Below are 21,240 nucleotides of genomic sequence, written 5' to 3' on the forward strand. Positions count from 1 at the left end.
AATCTAAGCTTGATGCCCTCAATCTCACACAAATTATCAATGAACCTACCAGGTACCACCCCAATTCCGTAAACACGGGTACCCTCATAGATATCATCCTAACAAACTTGCCCTCCAAATACACCTCTGCTGTTTTCAACCAAGATCTCAGCGATCACTGCCTCATTGCCTGCATCCGTAATGGGTCAGCGGTCAAACGACCTCCACTCATCACTGTCAAACGCTCCCTGAAACACTTCAGCGAGCAGGCCTTTCTAATCGACCTGGCCGGGGTATCCTGGAAGGATATTGATCTCATCCCGTCAGTAGAGGATGCCTGGTCATTTTTTAAAAATGCCTTCCTCACCATCTTGAATAAGCATGCCCCATTCAAGAAATTTAGAACCAGGAACAGATATAGCCCTTGGTTCTCTCCTGACCTGACTGCCCTTAACCAACAGAAAAACATCCTATGGCGTTCTGCATTAGCATCGAACAGCCCCCGTGATATGCAACTTTTCAGGGAAGCCAGAAACCAATATACACAGGCAGTTAGAACAGCCAAGGCTAGCTTTTTCAAGCAGAAATTTGCTTCCTGCAACACAAATTCAAAAAAGTTCTGGGACACCGTAAAGTCCATGGAGAATAAGAACACCTCCTCCCAGCTTCCAACCGCTCTGAAGATAGGAAACACTGTCACCACCGACAAATCCACTATAATTGAGAATTTCAATAAGCATTTTTCTACGGCTGGCCATGCTTTCCACCTGGCTACCCCTACCCCGGACAACAGCACTGCCCTCCCCTCTGCTACTCGCCCAAGCCTTCCCCATTTCTCTTTCTCCCAAATACAGTCAGCTGATGTTCTAAATGAGCTGCAAAATCTGGACCCTTACAAATCAGCCGGGCTAGATAATCTGGACCCTTTCTTTCTAAAACTATCTGCTGAAATTGTTGCCACCCCTATTACTAGCCTCTTCAACCTCTCTTTCGTGTCGTCTGAGATCCCCAAAGATTGGAAAGCAGCTGCGGTTATCCCCCTCTTCAAAGGGGGGGACACCCTTGACCCTAACTGCTACAGACCTATATCTATCCTACCCTGCCTTTCTAAGGTCTTCGAAAGCCAAGTCAACAAACAGATTACCGACCATTTCGAATCCCACCACACCTTCTCCGCTATGCAATCTGGTTTCAGAGCTGGTCATGGGTGCACCTCAGCCACGCTCAAGGTCATAAACGATATCGTAACCGCCATCGATAGGAAACAATACTGTGCAGCCGTATTCATTGACCTGGCCAAGGCTTTTGACTCTGTCAATCACCACATCCTCATTGGCAGACTCGACAGCCTTGGTTTCTCTAATGATTGCCTCGCCTGGTTCACCAACTACTTCTCTGATCGAGTTCAGTGTGTCAAATCGGAGGGTCTGTTGTCCGGGCCTCTGGCAGTCTCTATGGGGGTGCCACAGGGTTCAATTCTTGGACCGACTCTCTTCTCTGTTTACATCAATGATGTCGCTCTTGCTGCTGGTGATTCTCTGATCCACCTCTACGCAGACGACACTATTCTGTATACTTCTGGCCCTTCTTTTGACACTGTGTTAACAACCCTCCAGGCGAGCTTCAATGCCATACAACTCTCCTTCCGTGGCCTCCAACTGCTCTTAAATACAAGTAAAACCAAATGCATGCTCTTCAACCCATCGCTGCCTGCTCCTGCCCGCCTGTCCAACATCACTACTTTGGACGGCTCTGACTTAGAATATGTGGACAACTACAAATACCTAGGTGTCTGGTTAGACTGTAAACTCTCCTTCCAGACTCACATCAAACATCTCCAATCCAAAGTCAAATCTAGAATTGGCTTCCTATTCCGCAACAAAGCATCCTTTACTCATGCTGCCAAACATACCCTTGTAAAACTGACCATCCTACCAATCCTCGACTTCGGTGATGTCATTTACAAAATAGCCTCCAAAACCCTACTCAATAAATTGGATGCAGTCTATCACAGTGCCATCCGTTTTGTCACCAAAGCCCCATATACTACCCACCACTGCGACCTGTACACTCTCGTTGGCTGGCCCTCGCTTCATACTCGTCGCCAAACCCACTGGTTCCAGGTCATCTACAAGACCCTGCTAGGTAAAGTCCCCCCTTATCTCAGCTCGCTGGTCACCATAGCAGCACCTACCTGTAGCACGCGCTCCAGCAGGTATATCTCTCTAGTCACCCCCAAAACCAATTCTTCCTTTGGACGCCTCTCCTTCCAGTTCTCTGCTGCCAATGACTGGAACGAACTACAAAAATCTCTGAAACTGGAAACACCTATCTCCCTCACTAGCTTTAAGCACCAGCTGTCAGAGCAGCTCATAGATTACTGCACCTGTACATAACCCATCTACAATTTAGCCCAAACAACTACCTCTTTACCTACTGTATTTATTTATTAATTTATTTTGCTCCTTTGCACCCCATTATTTCTGTCTCTACTTTGCACTTTCTTCCACTGCAAACCAACCATTCCAGTGTTTTTTAGTTTTTATTTTACTTGCTGTGTTGTACTCACTTCGCCTCCATGGCCTTTTTATATTTTTATTTATTTATACATATATTTGTTTGCCTTCACCTCCCTTATCTCACCTCACTTGCTCACATTGTATATAGACTTATTTTTTTCACTGTATTATTGACTATATGTTTGTTTTACTCCATGTGTAACTATGTGTTGTTGTATGTGTCGAACTGCTTTGCTTTATCTTGGCCAGGTCGCAATTGTAAATGAGAACGTGTTCTCAATTTGCCTACCTGGTTAAATAAAGGTTAAATAAAAAAATAAAAAAAATTAGTGACAGGTGTAGTGTACCTGTGGGGCTGTAGAGTGTCTAAACCTTTCATCTATACAGTATTAGTGACAGGTGTAGTGTACCTGTGGGGCTGTAGAGTGTCTGAACCTTTCATCTATACAGTATTAGTGACAGGTGTAGTGTACCTGTGGGGCTGTAGAGTGTCTGAACCTTTCATCTATACAGTATTAGTGACAGGTGTAGTGTACCTGTGGGGCTGTAGAGTGTCTGAGCCTTTCATCTATACAGTATTAGTGACAGGTGTAGTGTACCTGTGGGGCTGTAGAGTGTCTGAACCTTTCATCTATACAGTATTAGTGACAGGTGTAGTGTACCTGTGGGGCTGTAGAGTGTCTGAACCTTTCATCTATACAGTATTAGTGACAGGTGTAGTGTACCTGTGGGGCTGTAGAGTGTCTGAACCTTTCATCTATACAGTATTAGTGACAGGTGTAGTGTACCTGTGGGGCTGTAGAGTGTCTAAACCTTTCATCTATACAGTATTAGTGACAGGTGTAGTGTACCTGTGGGGCTGTAGAGTGTCTAAACCTTTCATCTATACAGTATTAGTGACAGGTGTAGTGTACCTGTGGGGCTGTAGAGTGTCTAAACCTTTCATCTATACAGTATTAGTGACAGGTGTAGTGTACCTGTGGGGCTGTAGAGTGTCTAAACCTTTCATCTATACAGTATTAGTGACAGGTGTAGTGTACCTGTGGGGCTGTAGAGTGTCTAAACCTTTCATCTATACAGTATTAGTGACAGATGTAGTGTACCTGTGGGGCTGTAGAGTGTCTGAACCTTTCATCTATACAGTATTAGTGACAGGTGTAGTGTACCTGTGGGGCTGTAGAGTGTCTGAACCTTTCATCTATACAGTATTAGTGACAGGTGTAGTGTACCTGTGGGTCTGTAGAGTGTCTGAACCTTTCATCTATACAGTATTAGTGACAGGTGTAGTGTACCTGTGGGGCTGTATGGAGTATCTGAGCCTTTCCTCTTCTTGGATCTGGATTTGAAGACAGGGTTATCCTCTTCGGACTCCAGAGAGGGGTAAACTGGAACAAACACACACCCTCTGGTTAGTTAACACTCATAGACCCACAGCTCAAAACTGTCTGTCTGTCTGTCTTGAGAGCGTCAAGTTCCTTGGCGTCCACATCACCAACAAACTAACATGGTCCAAGCACACCAAGACACTCGTGAAGAGGGCACGACAAAACCTATTCCCCCTCAGGAGACTGAAAAGTTTGGCATGGGTCCTCAGAAGGTTCTACAGGTGCACCATCGAGAGCATCCTGACTGGTTGCATCACTGCCTGGTATGGTAACTGCTCGGCCTCCGCCCACAAGGCACTACAGAGGGTAGTGAGTACGGCCAAGTACATCACTGGGGCCAAGCTACCTGCCATCCAGGACCTCTATACCAGGCGGTGTCAGAGGAAGGCCCTAAAAAGTGTCAAACACCCCAGCCACCCTAGTCATAGACTGTTCTCTCTGCTACCGCACGGCAAGCGGTACCGGAGCGTCAAGTCTAGGTCCAAGAGTTTTCTAAACAGCTTCTACCCCCAAGCCATAAGACTCCTGAACATCTCATCAAATGGCTTCCCAGATTATTTGCATTGCCCCCCCCCCCTCCTTTTACGCTGCTGCTATTCTCTGTTATCATCTTTGCATAGTCATTTTAATAACTCTACCTACATGTACATATTACCTCAATACCGGGGCCCCCATCAACTCAATAGCCTCCACATTGACTCTGTACCGGTCCCCCCTGTATAAAGCCTCCACATTGACTCTGTACCGGTACACCCTGTATATAGTCTCCACATTGACTCTGTACCGGTACCCCCTGTATATAGCCTCCACATTGACTCTGTACCGGTACACCCTGTATATAGTCTCCACATTGACTCTGTACCGGTACCCCCTGTATATAGCCTCCACATTGACTCTGTACCGTAACACCCTGTATATAGCCTCCACATTGACTCTGTACCGGTACCCCCTGTATATAGCCTCCACATTGACTCTGTACCGGTACCCCCTGTATATAGCCTCCACATTGACTCTGTACCGTAACACCCTGTATATAGTCTCCACATTGACTCTGTACTGGTACCCCCTGTATATAGCCTCCACATTGACTCTGTACCGGTACCCCCTGTATATAGCCTCCACATTGACTCTGTACCGGTACCCCCTGTATATAGCCTCCACATTGACTCTGTACCGGTACCCCCTGTATATAGCCTCCACATTGACTCTGTACCGGTACCCCCTGTATATAGCCTCCACATTGTCTCTGTACCGTAATACCCTGTATATAGCCTCCACATTGACTCTGTACCGGTACCCCCTGTATATAGCCTCCACATTGACTCTGTACCGGTACCCCCTGTATATAGCCTCCACATTGACTCTGTACCGGTACCCCCTGTATATAGCCTCCACATTGACTCTGTACCGGTACCCCCTGTATATAGCCTCCACATTGACTCTGTACCGGTACCCCCTGTATATAGCCTCCACATTGACTCTGTACCGGTACCCCCTGTATATATTGTTATTTTACTGCTGCTCAATATAATTAAGTTAGCATTTCACTGTAAGGTCTACTACACCTGTTGTATTCAGCATTTCACTGTAAGGTCTACTACACCTGTTGTATTCAGCATTTCACTGTGAGGTCTACTACACCTGTTGTATTCAGCATTTCACTGTAAGGTCTACTACACCTGTTGTATTCGGCATTTCACTGTGAGGTCTACTACACCTGTTGTATTCAGCATTTCATTGTGAGGTCTACTACACCTGTTGTATTCAGCATTTCACTGTGAGGTCTACTACACCTGTTGTATTCAGCATTTCACTGTGAGGTCTACTACACCTGTTGTATTCAGCATTTCACTGTAAGGTCTACGACACCTGTTGTATTCAGCATTTCATTGTGAGGTCTACTACACCTGTTGTATTCAGCATTTCACTGTGAGGTCTACTACACCTGTTGTATTCAGCATTTCACTGTGAGGTCTACTACAACTGTTGTATTCAGCATTTCACTGTGAGGTCTACTACACCTGTTGTATTCAGCATTTCACTGTGAGGTCTACTACACCTGTTGTATTCAGCATTTCACTGTAAGGTCTACTACACCTGTTGTATTCGGCATTTCACTGTAAGGTCTACTACACCTGTTGTATTCAGCATTTCACTGTGAGGTCTACTACACCTGTTGTATTCAGCATTTCACTGTGAGGTCTACTACACCTGTTGTATTCAGCATTTCAATGTAAGGTCTACACCTGTTGTATTCAGCATTTCAATGTAAGGTCTACACCTGTTGTATTCAGCATTGCACTGTAAGGTCTACTACACCTGTTGTATTCAGCATTTCACTGTAAGGTCTACTACACCTGTTGTATTCAGCATTTCACTGTGAGGTCTACTACACCTGTTGTATTCAGCATTTCACTGTAAGGTCTACTACACCTGTTGTATTCAGCATTTCACTGTGAGGTCTACTACACCTGTTGTATTCAGCATTTCACTGTAAGGTCTACTACACCTGTTGTATTCAGCATTTCACTGTGAGGTCTACTACACCTGTTGTATTCAGCATTACACTGTGAGGTCTACTACACCTGTTGTATTCAGCATTTCACTGTGAGGTCTACTACACCTGTTGTATTCAGCATTTCACTGTAAGGTCTACTACACCTGTTGTATTCAGCATTTCACTGTGAGATCTACTACACCTGTTGTATTCAGCATTTCACTGTGAGGTCTACTACACCTGTTGTATTCAGCATTACACTGTAAGGTCTACTACACCTGTTGTATTCAGCATTTCACTGTAAGGTCTACTACACCTGTTGTATTCAGCATTTCACTGTAAGGTCTACTACACCTGTTGTATTCAGCATTTCACTGTGAGGTCTACTACACCTGTTGTATTCAGTATTTCACTGTAAGGTCTACTACACCTGTTGTATTCAGCATTTCACTGTAAGGTCTACTACACCTGTTGTATTCGGCATTTCACTGTGAGGTCTACTACACCTGTTGTATTCAGCATTTCACTGTAAGGTCTACGACACCTGTTGTATTCAGCATTTCATTGTGAGGTCTACTACACCTGTTGTATTCAGCATTTCACTGTGAGGTCTACTACACCTGTTGTATTCAGCATTTCACTGTGAGGTCTACTACACCTGTTGTATTCAGCATTTCAATGTAAGGTCTACACCTGTTGTATTCAGCATTTCAATGTAAGGTCTACACCTGTTGTATTCAGCATTTCACTGTAAGGTCTACTACACCTGTTGTATTCAGCATTTCACTGTAAGGTCTACTACACCTGTTGTATTCAGTATTTCACTGTAAGGTCTACTACACCTGTTGTATTCAGCATTTCACTGTAAGGTCTACTACACCTGTTGTATTCGGCATTTCACTGTGAGGTCTACTACACCTGTTGTATTCAGCATTTCACTGTAAGGTCTACGACACCTGTTGTATTCAGCATTTCATTGTGAGGTCTACTACACCTGTTGTATTCAGCATTTCACTGTGAGGTCTACTACACCTGTTGTATTCAGCATTTCACTGTGAGGTCTACTACACCTGTTGTATTCAGCATTTCAATGTAAGGTCTACACCTGTTGTATTCAGCATTTCAATGTAAGGTCTACACCTGTTGTATTCAGCATTTCACTGTAAGGTCTACTACACCTGTTGTATTCAGCATTTCACTGTAAGGTCTACTACACCTGTTGTATTCAGCATTTCACTGTGAGGTCTACTACACCTGTTGTATTCAGCATTTCACTGTAAGGTCTACTACACCTGTTGTATTCAGCATTTCACTGTGAGGTCTACTACACCTGTTGTATTCAGCATTTCACTGTAAGGTCTACTACACCTGTTGTATTCAGCATTTCACTGTAAGGTCTACTACACCTGTTGTATTCAGCATTTCACTGTAAGGTCTACTACACCTGTTGTATTCAGCATTTCACTGTAAGGTCTACTACACCTGTTGTATTCGGCATTTCACTGTGAGGTCTACTACACCTGTTGTATTCAGCATTTCACTGTAAGGTCTACGACACCTGTTGTATTCAGCATTTCACTGTGAGGTCTACTACACCTGTTGTATTCAGCATTTCACTGTAAGGTCTACTACACCTGTTGTATTCAGCATTTCATTGTGAGGTCTACTACACCTGTTGTATTCAGCATTTCACTGTGAGGTCTACTACACCTGTTGTATTCAGCATTTTACTGTGAGGTCTACTACAACTGTTGTATTCAGCATTTCACTGTGAGGTCTACTACACCTGTTGTATTCAGCATTTCACTGTGAGGTCTACTACACCTGTTGTATTCAGCATTTCACTGTGAGGTCTACTACACCTGTTGTATTCAGCATTTTACTGTGAGGTCTACTACAACTGTTGTATTCAGCATTTCACTGTGAGGTCTACTACACCTGTTGTATTCAGCATTTCATTGTGAGGTCTACTACACCTGTTGTATTCAGCATTTCACTGTGAGGTCTACTACACCTGTTGTATTCAGCATTTTACTGTGAGGTCTACTACAACTGTTGTATTCAGCATTTCACTGTGAGGTCTACTACACCTGTTGTATTCAGCATTTCACTGTGAGGTCTACTACACCTGTTGTATTCAGCATTTCACTGTAAGGTCTACTACACCTGTTGTATTCGGCATTTCACTGTAAGGTCTACTACACCTGTTGTATTCGGCATTTCACTGTAAGGTCTACTACACCTGTTGTATTCAGCATTTCACTGTGAGGTCTACTACACCTGTTGTATTCAGCATTTCACTGTGAGGTCTACTACACCTGTTGTATTCAGCATTTCAATGTAAGGTCTACACCTGTTGTATTCAGCATTTCAATGTAAGGTCTACACCTGTTGTATTCAGCATTTCACTGTAAGGTCTACTACACCTGTTGTATTCAGCATTTCACTGTAAGGTCTACTACACCTGTTGTATTCAGCATTTCACTGTGAGGTCTACTACACCTGTTGTATTCAGCATTTCACTGTGAGGTCTACTACACCTGTTGTATTCAGCATTTCACTGTGAGGTCTACTACACCTGTTGTATTCAGCATTTCACTGTAAGGTCTACTACACCTGTTGTATTCAGCATTTCACTGTGAGGTCTACTACACCTGTTGTATTCAGCATTTCACTGTAAGGTCTACAACACCTGTTGTATTCAGCATTTCACTGTAAGGTCTACTACACCTGTTGTATTCAGCATTTCACTGTAAGGTCTACTACACCTGTTGTATTCAGCATTTCACTGTGAGGTCTACTACACCTGTTGTATTCAGCATTTCACTGTAAGGTCTACTACACCTGTTGTATTCAGCATTTCACTGTGAGGTCTACTACACCTGTTGTATTCAGCATTTCACTGTGAGGTCTACTACACCTGTTGTATTCAGCATTTCACTGTGAGGTCTACTACACCTGTTGTATTCAGCATTTCACTGTGAGGTCTACTACACCTGTTGTATTCAGCATTTCACTGTGAGGTCTACTACATCTGTTGTATTCAGCATTTCACTGTGAGGTCTACTACACCTGTTGTATTCAGCATTTCACTGTAAGGTCTACTACATCTGTTGTATTCAACATTTCACTGTGAGGTCTACTACACCTGTTGTATTCAGCATTTCACTGTAAGGTCTACACCTGTTGTATTCAGCATTTCACTGTAAGGTCTACTACACCTGTTGTATTCAGCATTTCACTGTGAGGTCTACTACACCTGTTCTATTCAGCATTTCACTGTAAGGTCTACTACACCTGTTGTATTCAGCATTTCACTGTAAGGTCTACTACACCTGTTGTATTCAGCATTTCACTGTGAGGTCTACTACACCTGTTGTATTCAGCACTTCACTGTAAGGTCTACAACACCTGTTGTATTCAGCATTTCACTGTAAGGTCTACTACACCTGTTGTATTCGGCATTTCACTGTAAGGTCTACTACACCTGTTGTATTCAGCATTTCACTGTAAGGTCTACTACACCTGTTGTATTCAACATTTCACTGTAAGGTCTACTACACCTGTTGTATTCAGCATTTCACTGTAAGGTCTACTACACCTGTTGTATTCAGCATTTCACTGTGAGGTCTACTACACCTGTTGTATTCAGCATTTCACTGTAAGGTCTACTACACCTGTTCTATTCAGCATTTCACTGTGAGGTCTACTACACCTGTTGTATTCAGCATTTCACTGTAAGGTCTACTACACCTGTTGTATTCAACATTTCACTGTAAGGTCTACTACACCTGTTGTATTCAGCATTTCACTGTAAGGTCTACTACACCTGTTGTATTCAGCATTTCACTGTGAGGTCTACTACACCTGTTGTATTCAGCATTTCACTGTGAGGTCTACTACACCTGTTGTATTCAGCATTTCACTGTAAGGTCTACTACACCTGTTGTATTCAGCATTTCACTGAGGTCTACTACACCTGTTGTATTCAGCATTTCACTGTAAGGTCTATTACACCTGTTGTATTCAGCATTTCACTGTGAGGTCTACTACACCTGTTGTATTCAGCATTACACTGTAAGGTCTACTACACCTGTTGTATTCAGCATTTCACTGTAAGGTCTACTACACCTGTTGTATTCAGCATTTCACTGTGAGGTCTACTACACCTGTTGTATTCAGCATTTCACTGTGAGGTCTACTACACCTGTTGTATTCAGCATTTCACTGTAAGGTCTACTACACCTGTTGTATTCAGCATTTCACTGTAAGGTCTACTACACCTGTTGTATTCAGCATTTCACTGTAAGGTCTACTACACCTGTTGTATTCAGCATTTCACTGTGAGGTCTACTACACCTGTTGTATTCAGCACTTCACTGTAAGGTCTACAACACCTGTTGTATTCAGCATTTCACTGTAAGGTCTACTACACCTGTTGTATTCAGCATTTCACTGTAAGGTCTACTACACCTGTTGTATTCAGCATTTCACTGTAAGGTCTACTACACCTGTTGTATTCAGCATTTCACTGTGAGGTCTACTACATCTGTTGTATTCAGCATTTCACTGTGAGGTCTACTACACCTGTTGTATTCAGCATTTCACTGTGAGGTCTACTACACCTGTTGTATTCAGCATTTCACTGTGAGGTCTACTACATCTGTTGTATTCAGCATTTCACTGTAAGGTCTACTACACCTGTTGTATTCAGCATTTCACTGTAAGGTCTACTACACCTGTTGTATTCAGCATTTCACTGTAAGGTCTACTACACCTGTTGTATTCAACATTTCACTGTAAGGTCTACTACACCTGTTGTATTCAGCATTTCACTGTGAGGTCTACTACACCTGTTGTATTCAGCATTTCACTGTGAGGTCTACTACACCTGTTGTATTCAGCATTTCACTGTAAGGTCTACTACACCTGTTCTATTCAGCATTTCACTGTAAGGTCTACTACACCTGTTCTATTCAGCATTTCACTGTAAGGTCTACTACACCTGTTGTATTCAGCATTTCACTGTAAGGTCTACTACACCTGTTGTATTCAACATTTCACTGTAAGGTCTACTACACCTGTTGTATTCAGCATTTCACTGTAAGGTCTACTACACCTGTTGTATTCAGCATTTCACTGTGAGGTCTACTACACCTGTTGTATTCAGCATTTCACTGTGAGGTCTACTACACCTGTTGTATTCAGCATTTCACTGTAAGGTCTACGACACCTGTTGTATTCAGCATTTCACTGTGAGGTCTACTACACCTGTTGTATTCAGCATTTCACTGTGAGGTCTACTACACCTGTTGTATTCAGCATTTCACTGTAAGGTCTACTACACCTGTTGTATTCAGCATTTCACTGTGAGGTCTACTACACCTGTTGTATTCAGCATTTCACTGTAAGGTCTATTACACCTGTTGTATTCAGCATTTCACTGTGAGGTCTACTACACCTGTTGTATTCAGCATTTCACTGTAAGGTCTACTACACCTGTTGTATTCAGCATTTCACTGTAAGGTCTATTACACCTGTTGTATTCAGCATTTCACTGTGAGGTCTACTACACCTGTTGTATTCGGTGCATGTGACAAATACAATTTGATATCCACTGGTCCTTCCCTCCTCTTCCCTACATATTTCTATCTAATGATGTCACATAGCAGAGGCCAACCGATCTAATTACTAACGTGATGATGATGATGTGCATTCCTGCAGTATTTGGTTTCCCTGCATTAACACTAACATGCTGGATGATGTCTGCTCTCTCTCTACAGCTGTCTGTCTCTCCCTCCCTCCCTCCCTCCCTCCCAGCTCTTTGAACACCACCAGTTAAGCGCACACACTTTGCTTTTCGATAATGACATGATCAAGAAACAATAATGAGGTGTTTACAGACGAGGAGAAGTCTGCGAGAACTGACAGAGCGCTACCTTGCAGAACTAGGGCTGGTGGTAATAGAATTGGGGGGGGGTTCTAGAATGAGAATGTTCTACCTTGATAGAACTAGGGCTGGTGGTAATAGAATTGGGGGGTTATAGAATGAGAATGTTCTACCTTGCAGAACTAGGGCTGGTGGTAATAGAATTGGGGGGGGGGTTCTAGAATGAGAATGTTCTACCTTGCTAGAACTAGGGCTGGTGGTAAAGGAATTGGGGGGGGTTCTAGAATGAGAATGTTCTACCTTGATAGAACTAGGGCTGGTGGTAATAGAATTGGGGGGTTATAGAATGAGAATGTTCTACCTTGCTAGAACTAGGGCTGGTGGTAATAGAATTGGGGGGTTATAGAATGAGAATGTTCTACCTTGCTAGAACTAGGGCTGGTGGTAAAGGAATTGGGGGGGTTCTAGAATGAGAATGTTCTACCTTGATAGAACTAGGGCTGGTGGTAATAGAATTGGGGGTGGGGTTCTAGAATGAGAATGTTCTACCTTGCTAGAACTAGGGCTGGTGGTACTAGAATTGGGGGGGGGTTCTAGAATGAGAATGTTCTACCTTGCTAGAACTAGGGCTAGTGGTAATAGAATTGGGGGCGGCTATAGAATGAGAATGTTCTACCTTGCTAGAACTAGGGCTGGTGGTAATAGAATTGGGGGGGTTCTAGAATGAGAATGTTCTACCTTGCAGAACTAGGGCTGGTGGTAAAGGAATTGGGGGGGTTCTAGAATGAGAATGTTCTACCTTGCAGAACTAGGGCTGGTGGTAATATAATTGGGGGGGGGGGTTCTAGAATGAGAATGTTCTACCTTGCTAGAACTAGGGCTGGTGGTAATAGAATTGGGGGGGGTTATAGAATGAGAATGTTCTACCTTGCTAGAACTAGCGCTGGTGGTAATTTAATTGGGGGGGTTCAAGAATGAGAATGTTCTACCTTGCTAGAACTAGGGCTGGTGGTAATATAATTGGGGGGGGTTCTAGAATGAGAATGTTCTACCTTGCTAGAACTAGGGCTCGTGGTAATAGAATTGGGGGGTTCTAGAATGAGAATGTTCTACCTTGCTAGAACTAGGGCTCGTGGTAATAGAATTGGGGGGGGGGGGGGGTTATAGAATGAGAATGTTCTACCTTGCTAGAACTAGGGCTGGTGGTAATAGAATTGGGGGGGGTTATAGAATGAGAAGGTTCTACCTTGCTAGAACTAGGGCTGTTGTTAATAGAATTGGGGGGGTTCTAGAATGAGAATGTTCTACCTTGCTAGAACTAGGGCTGGTGGTAATAGAATTGGGGGGGGGGTTCTAGAATGAGAATGTTCTACCTTGCTAGAACTAGGGCTGGTGGTAATAGAATTGGGGGGGGGTTCTAGAATGAGAATGTTCTACCTTGCTAGAACTAGGGCTCGTGGTAATAGAATTGGGGGGGGGGGGGGGTTCTAGAATGAGAATGTTCTACCTTGCTAGAACTAGGGCTGGTGGTAATAGAATTGGGGGGGGTTCTAGAATGAGAATGTTCTACCTTGCTAGAACTAGGGCTGGTGGTAATAGAATTGGGGGGGGGTTCTAGAATGAGAATGTTCTACCTTGCTAGAACTAGGGCTGGTGGTAATATAATTGGGGGCGTTCTAGAATGAGAATGTTCTACCTTGCTAGAACTAGTGCTGGTGTTAATAGAATTGGGGGGGGTTCTAGAATGAGAATGTTCGTGCCACTAATGACTAATTAGAGTTGTGGGATTCTGAAAGTAATTAAAACAACAGATTTAAGTGATGATGGGAGATGAGAGGAGCAGTGATGTTGTTGTTGGACAGGCCTCACAGGGAACACATTCTGGAAGACACCACTTGAAGGCGGAGGTTTGGTAAAGGAGGCAGAGAAACCTAAACACATATCCCTGTAATCTAGTTTTAATTCAAATATCCTGGTTTAAATTAGAATGTTGTATTAACATGTGGCTGCCTCAGAGGTCAATCTGTTTTAATGACACCTGCTCGTAGAGCAGAGTGGAGGGAAGGGTAAAGGTCACGCACAACTCTGCAGTCACAGGCCGTATAACCACTGTCTCCGCTAGAAACACAGCTTCAGTCACAGGCCATATAACCACTGTCTCCGCTAGAAACACAGCTTCAGTCACAGGCCGTATAACCACTGTCTCAACTAGAAACACAGCTTCAGTCACAGGCTGTATAACCACCGTCTCCGCTAGAAACACAGCTTCAGTCACAGGCCGTATAACCACTGTCTCAGCTAGAAACACAGCTTCAGTCACAGGCCGTATAACCACTGTCTCAACTAGAAACACAGCTTCAGTCACAGGCTGTATAACCACTGTCTCAGCTAGAAACACAGCTTCAGTCACAGGCTGTATAACCACTGTCACAGCTAGAAACACAGCTTCAATCACAGGCTGTATAACCACTGTCTCAGCTAGAAACACAGCTTCAGTCACAGGTCATATAACCACTGTCTCAGCTAGAAACACAGCTTCAGTCACAGGCCGTATAACCACTGTCTCAGCTAGAAACACAGCTTCAGTCACAGGCCGTATAACCACTATAAACACACATATCTCTAGTGGAACATGTATCCTATCTCTAATGGAACATGTATCATATCTCTAGTGGAACATGTATCATATCTCTAATGGAACATGTATCATATCTCTAGTGGAACATGTATCATATCTCTAATGGAACATGTATCCTATCTCTAGTGGAACATGTATCATATCTCTAGTGGAACATGTATCATATCTCTAGTGGAACATGTATCATATCTCTAGTGGAACATGTATCATATCTCTAGTGGAACATGTATCATATCTCTAATGGAACATGTATCATATCTCTAATGGAACATGTATCATATCTCTAGTGGAACATGTATCATATCTCTAGTGGAACATGTATCCTATCTCTAATGGAACATGTATCATATCTCTAATGGAACATGTATCATATCTCTAATGGAACATGTATCATATCTCTAGTGGAACATGTATCATATCTCTAGAGGAACATGTATCATATCTCTAGTGGAACATATCTCTAATGGAACATGTATCATATCTCTAATGGAACATGTATCATATCTCTAGTGGAACATGTATCCTATCTCTAATGGAACATGTATCATATCTCTAATGGAACATGTATCATATCTCTAATGGAACATGTATCATATCTCTAGTGGAACATGTATCATATCTCTAGTGGAACATGTATCATATCTCTAGTGGAACATATCTCTAATGGAACATGTATCATATCTCTAATGGAACATGTATCATATCTCTAGTGGAACATGTATCATATCTCTAGTGGAACATATCTCTAATGGAACATGTATCATATCTCTAATGGAACATGTATCATAACTCTAGTGGAACATGTATCCTATCTCTAATGGAACATGTATCATATCTCTAATGGAACATGTATCATATCTCTAATGGAACATGTATCATATCTCTAGTGGAACATGTATCATATCTCTAGTGGAACATGTATCATATCTCTAGTGGAACATATCTCTAATGGAACATGTATCATATCTCTAATGGAACATGTATCATATCTCTAGTGGAACATGTATCATATCTCTAATGGAACATGTATCATATCTCTAGTGGAACATGTATCATATCTCTAGTGGAACATGTATCATATCTCTAGTGGAACATGTATAATATCTCTAATGGAACATGTATCATATCTCTAATGGAACATGTATCATATCTCTAATGGAACATGTATCATATCTCTAGTGGAACCTGTATCATATCTCTAGTGGAACATGTATCATATCTCTAGTGGAACATGTATCATATCTCTAGTGGAACATGTATCATATCTCTAATGGAACATGTATCATATCTCTAGTGGAACATGTATCATATCTCTAGTGGAACATGTATCATATCTCTAGTGGAACATGTATCATATCTCTAGTGGAACATGTATCATATCTCTAATGGAACATGTATCATATCTCTAGTGGAACATGTATCATATCTCTAATGGAACATGTATCATATCTCTAGTGGAACATGTATCATATCTCTAATGGAACATGTATCATATCTCTAATGGAACATGTATCATATCTCTAATGGAACATGTATCATATCTCTAGTGGAACATGTATCATATCTCTAATGGAACATGTATCATATCTCTAATGGAACATGTATCATATCTCTAATGGAACATGTATCATATCTCTAATGGAACATGTATCATATCTCTAGTGGAACATGTATCATATCTCTAATGGAACATGTATCATATCTCTAATGGAACATGTATCATATCTCTAGTGGAACCTGTATCATATCTCTAGTGGAACATGTATCATATCTCTAGTGGAACATGTATCATATCTCTAGTGGAACATGTATCATATCTCTAATGGAACATGTATCATATCTCTAGTGGAACATGTATCATATCTCTAGTGGAACATGTATCATATCTCTAGTGGAACATGTATCATATCTCTAGTGGAACATGTATCATATCTCTAATGGAACATGTATCATATCTCTAGTGGAACATGTATCATATCTCTAATGGAACATGTATCATATCTCTAGTGGAACATGTATCATATCTCTAATGGAACATGTATCATATCTCTAATGGAACATGTATCATATCTCTAATGGAACATGTATCATATCTCTAGTGGAACATGTATCATATCTCTAATGGAACATGTATCATATCTCTAATGGAACATGTATCATATCTCTAATGGAACATGTATCATATCTCTAATGGAACATGTATCATATCTCTAGTGGAACATGTATCATATCTCTAATGGAACATGTATCATATCTCTAGTGGAACATGTATCATATCTCTAATGGAACATGTATCATATCTCTAATGGAACATGTATCATATCTCTAATGGAACATGTATCATATCTCTAATGGAACATGTATCATATCTCTAGTGGAACATGTATCATATCTCTAGTGGAACATGTATCATATCTCTAGTGGAACATGTATCATATCTCTAATGGAACATGTATCATATCTCTAGTGGAACATGTATCATATCTCTAATGGAACATGTATCATATCTCTAGTGGAACATGTATCATATCTCTAATGGAACATGTATCATATCTCTAGTGGAACATGTATCATATCTCTAATGGAACATGTATCATATCTCTAGTGGAACATGTATCATATCTCTAGTGGAACATGTATCATATCTCTAATGGAACATGTATCATATCTCTAGTGGAACATGTATCATATCTCTAATGGAACATGTATCATATCTGTAGTGGAACATGTATCATATCTCTAGTGGAACATGTATCATATCTCTAGTGGAACATGTATCATATCTCTAGTTACCGTAGTCTGAGTCCTTGAAGCAGGCGTCCATGTGATCGTGGTCGTCATCAAACTCGATGCTGTCGATGCTGCTGTTCTTTGTTTTCTTGGGTTTGGCTGGCCGCTTACTGTTCCCATCTCCTCCTCCTTTTCCTCCTCGTGTTCCTCCCTTCCGTCCAGCCGTGGCGGTGTTGGCATGGTTCCTGCCCCAGGAACCACCTCCCCCTCCAGGGGTGTCGGAGGAGATGGCTGCGGCCCCAGCGGTAGCCCCGGAGGACAGGTTGGCCATAGACAACATCCCCTGAATGGCCTCCTGTGTGCTGGGAGATGCAGGTGGCTGACTGTAAGTATGTCAATAAGAAATAACACAACACAATAACACATTACACTGCTGGAAGAAGTACCCGCCGGAGAGAGAGACTGGTCTAGTCTCTACCAGCAGACTGGTCTAGTCTCTACCAGCAGACTGGTCTAGTCTCTACCAGCAGACTGGTCTAGTCTCTACCAGCAGACTGGTCTAGTCTCTACCAGCAGACTGGTCTAGTCTCTACCAGCAGACTGGTCTATTCTCTACCAGCAGACTGGTCTATTCTCTGTCAGCAGACTGGTCTATTCTCTGTCAGCAGACTGGTCTATTCTCTACCAGCAGACTGGTCTATTCTCTACCAGCAGACTGGTCTATTCTCTACCAGCAGACTGGTCTATTCTCTGTCAGCAGACTGGTCTAGTCTCTGTCAGCAGACTGGTCTAGTCTCTGTCAGCAGACTGGTCTAGTCTCTGTCAGCAGACTGGTCTAGTCTCTACCAGCAGACTGGTCTATTCTCTACCAGCAGACTGGTCTATTCTCTACCAGCAGACTGGTCTATTCTCTACCAGCAGACTGGTCTATTCTCTACCAGCAGACTGGTCTATTCTCTACCAGCAGACTGGTCTATTCTCTACCAGCAGACTGGTCTATTCTCTACCAGCAGACTGGTCTATTCTCTACCAGCAGACTGGTCTATTCTCTACCAGCAGACTGGTCTATTCTCTACCAGCAGACTGGTCTATTCTCTACCAGCAGACTGGTCTATTCTCTACCAGCAGACTGGTCTAGTCTCTACCAGCAGACTGGTCTAGTCTCTACCAGCAGACTGGTCTAGTCTCTACCAGCAGACTGGTCTCTACCAGCAGACTGGTCTCTACCAGCAGACTGGTCTATTCTCTACCAGCAGACTGGTCTAGTCTCTACCAGCAGACAGGTCTAGTCTCTACCAGCAGACAGGTCTAGTCTCTACCAGCAGACAGGTCTAGTCTCTACCAGCAGACAGGTCTAGTCTCTACCAGCAGACAGGTCTAGTCTCTACCAGCAGACTGGTCTATTCTCTACCAGCAGACAGGTCTATTCTCTACCAGCAGACTGGTCTATTCTCCACCAGCAGACTGGTCTATTCTCCACCAGCAGACTGGTCTATTCTCCACCAGCAGACTGGTCTAGTCTCTACCAGCAGACTGGTCTAGTCTCTACCAGCAGACTGGTCTATTCTCTACCAGCAGACTGGTCTAGTCTCTACCAGCAGACTGGTCTATTCTCTACCAGCAGACTGGTCTATTCTCTACCAGCAGACTGGTCTATTCTCTACCAGCAGACTGGTCTATTCTCTACCAGCAGACTGGTCTATTCTCTACCAGCAGACAGGTCTAGTCTCTACCAGCAGACTGGTCTATTCTCTACCAGCAGACTGGTCTATTCTCTACCAGCAGACTGGTCTATTCTCTACCAGCAGACTGGTCTATTCTCTACCAGCAGACTGGTCTATTCTCTACCAGCAGACTGGTCTATTCTCTACCAGCAGACTGGTCTATTCTCTACCAGCAGACTGGTCTATTCTCCACCAGCAGACTGGTCTATTCTCCACCAGCAGACTGGTCTATTCTCTACCAGCAGACTGGTCTAGTCTCTACCAGCAGACTGGTCTAGTCTCTACCAGCAGACTGGTCTAGTCTCTACCAGCAGACTGGTCTATTCTCTACCAGCAGACTGGTCTATTCTCTACCAGCAGACTGGTCTATTCTCTACCAGCAGACTGGTCTATTCTCTACCAGCAGACTGGTCTAGTCTCTACCAGCAGACTGGTCTAGTCTCTACCAGCAGACTGGTCTATTCTCTACCAGCAGACTGGTCTAGTCTCTACCAGCAGACTGGTCTATTCTCTGTCAGCAGACTGGTCTATTCTCTACCAGCAGACTGGTCTATTCTCTACCAGCAGACTGGTCTATTCTCTACCAGCAGACTGGTCTATTCTCTACCAGCAGACTGGTCTATTCTCTACCAGCAGACTGGTCTAGTCTCTACCAGCAGACTGGTCTATTCTCTACCAGCAGACTGGTCTATTCACTACCAGCAGACTGGTCTATTCTCTACCAGCAGACAGGTCTATTCTCTACCAGCAGACAGGTCTATTCTCTACCAGCAGACTGGTCTATTCTCTACCAGCAGACTGGTCTATTCTCTACCAGCAGACTGGTCTAGTCTCTACCAGCAGACTGGTCTAGTCTCTACCAGCAGACTGGTCTATTCTCTACCAGCAGACTGGTCTAGTCTCTACCAGCAGACTGGTCTATTCTCTGTCAGCAGACTGGTCTATTCTCTACCAGCAGACTGGTCTATTCTCTACCAGCAGACTGGTCTATTCTCTACCAGCAGACTGGTCTATTCTCTACCAGCAGACTGGTCTATTCTCTACCAGCAGACTGGTCTAGTCTCTACCAGCAGACTGGTCTATTCTCTACCAGCAGACTGGTCTATTCACTACCAGCAGACTGGTCTATTCTCTACCAGCAGACAGGTCTATTCTCTACCAGCAGACTGGTCTATTCTCCACCAGCAGACTGGTCTATTCTCCACCAGCAGACTGGTCTATTCTCCACCAGCAGACTGGTCTATTCTCTACCAGCAGACTGGTCTATTCTCTACCAGCAGACTGGTCTATTCTCTACCAGCAGACTGGTCTAGTCTCTACCAGCAGACTGGTCTAGTCTCTACCAGCAGACTGGTCTATTCTCTACCAGCAGACTGGTCTATTCTCTACCAGCAGACTGGTCTATTCTCTACCAGCAGACTGGTCTATTCTCTACCAGCAGACTGGTCTAGTCTCTACCAGCAGACTGGTCTAGTCTCTACCAGCAGACTGGTCTAGTCTCTACCAGCAGACTGGTCTATTCTCTACCAGCAGACTGGTCTATTCTATACCAGCAGACTGGTCTAGTCTCTACCAGCAGACTGGTCTATTCTCTACCAGCAGACTGGTCTATTCTCTACCAGCAGACTGGTCTATTCTCTACCAGCAGACTGGTCTATTCTCTACCAGCAGACTGGTCTATTCTCTACCAGCAGACTGGTCTAGTCTCTACCAGCAGACTGGTCTATTCTCTACCAGCAGACTGGTCTATTCTCTACCAGCAGACTGGTCTATTCTCTACCAGCAGACTGGTCTATTCTCTACCAGCAGACTGGTCTATTCTCTACCAGCAGACTGGTCTATTCTCTACCAGCAGACTGGTCTATTCTCTACCAGCAG

At 43.3% G+C, this 21,240-nt stretch overlaps 1 protein-coding gene across 3 annotated transcripts in view; it reads right to left on the bottom strand.

Moving 5' to 3' along the window:
• Positions 1-21,240, bottom strand: part of LOC139536436 (lysine-specific demethylase phf2-like) — a 169,642-nt gene that overhangs the window by 20,592 nt on the left and 127,810 nt on the right. For 2 of the 3 annotated variants that reach the window (XM_071336971.1, XM_071336970.1), the window contains exons 18-19: positions 17,702-18,021; positions 3,791-3,883 (exon numbers count right to left, since the gene is read on the bottom strand). In XM_071336971.1, the coding sequence (XP_071193072.1) occupies positions 3,791-3,883; positions 17,702-18,021 (413 nt within the window). The remainder of the gene's footprint in view (positions 1-3,790; positions 3,884-17,701; positions 18,022-21,240) is intronic. The other variant, XM_071336972.1, reaches the window with a different exon arrangement.

Source organism: Salvelinus alpinus, chromosome 12, assembly GCF_045679555.1.
Source record: "Salvelinus alpinus chromosome 12, SLU_Salpinus.1, whole genome shotgun sequence".
Lineage (NCBI taxonomy): Eukaryota > Metazoa > Chordata > Actinopteri > Salmoniformes > Salmonidae > Salvelinus > Salvelinus alpinus.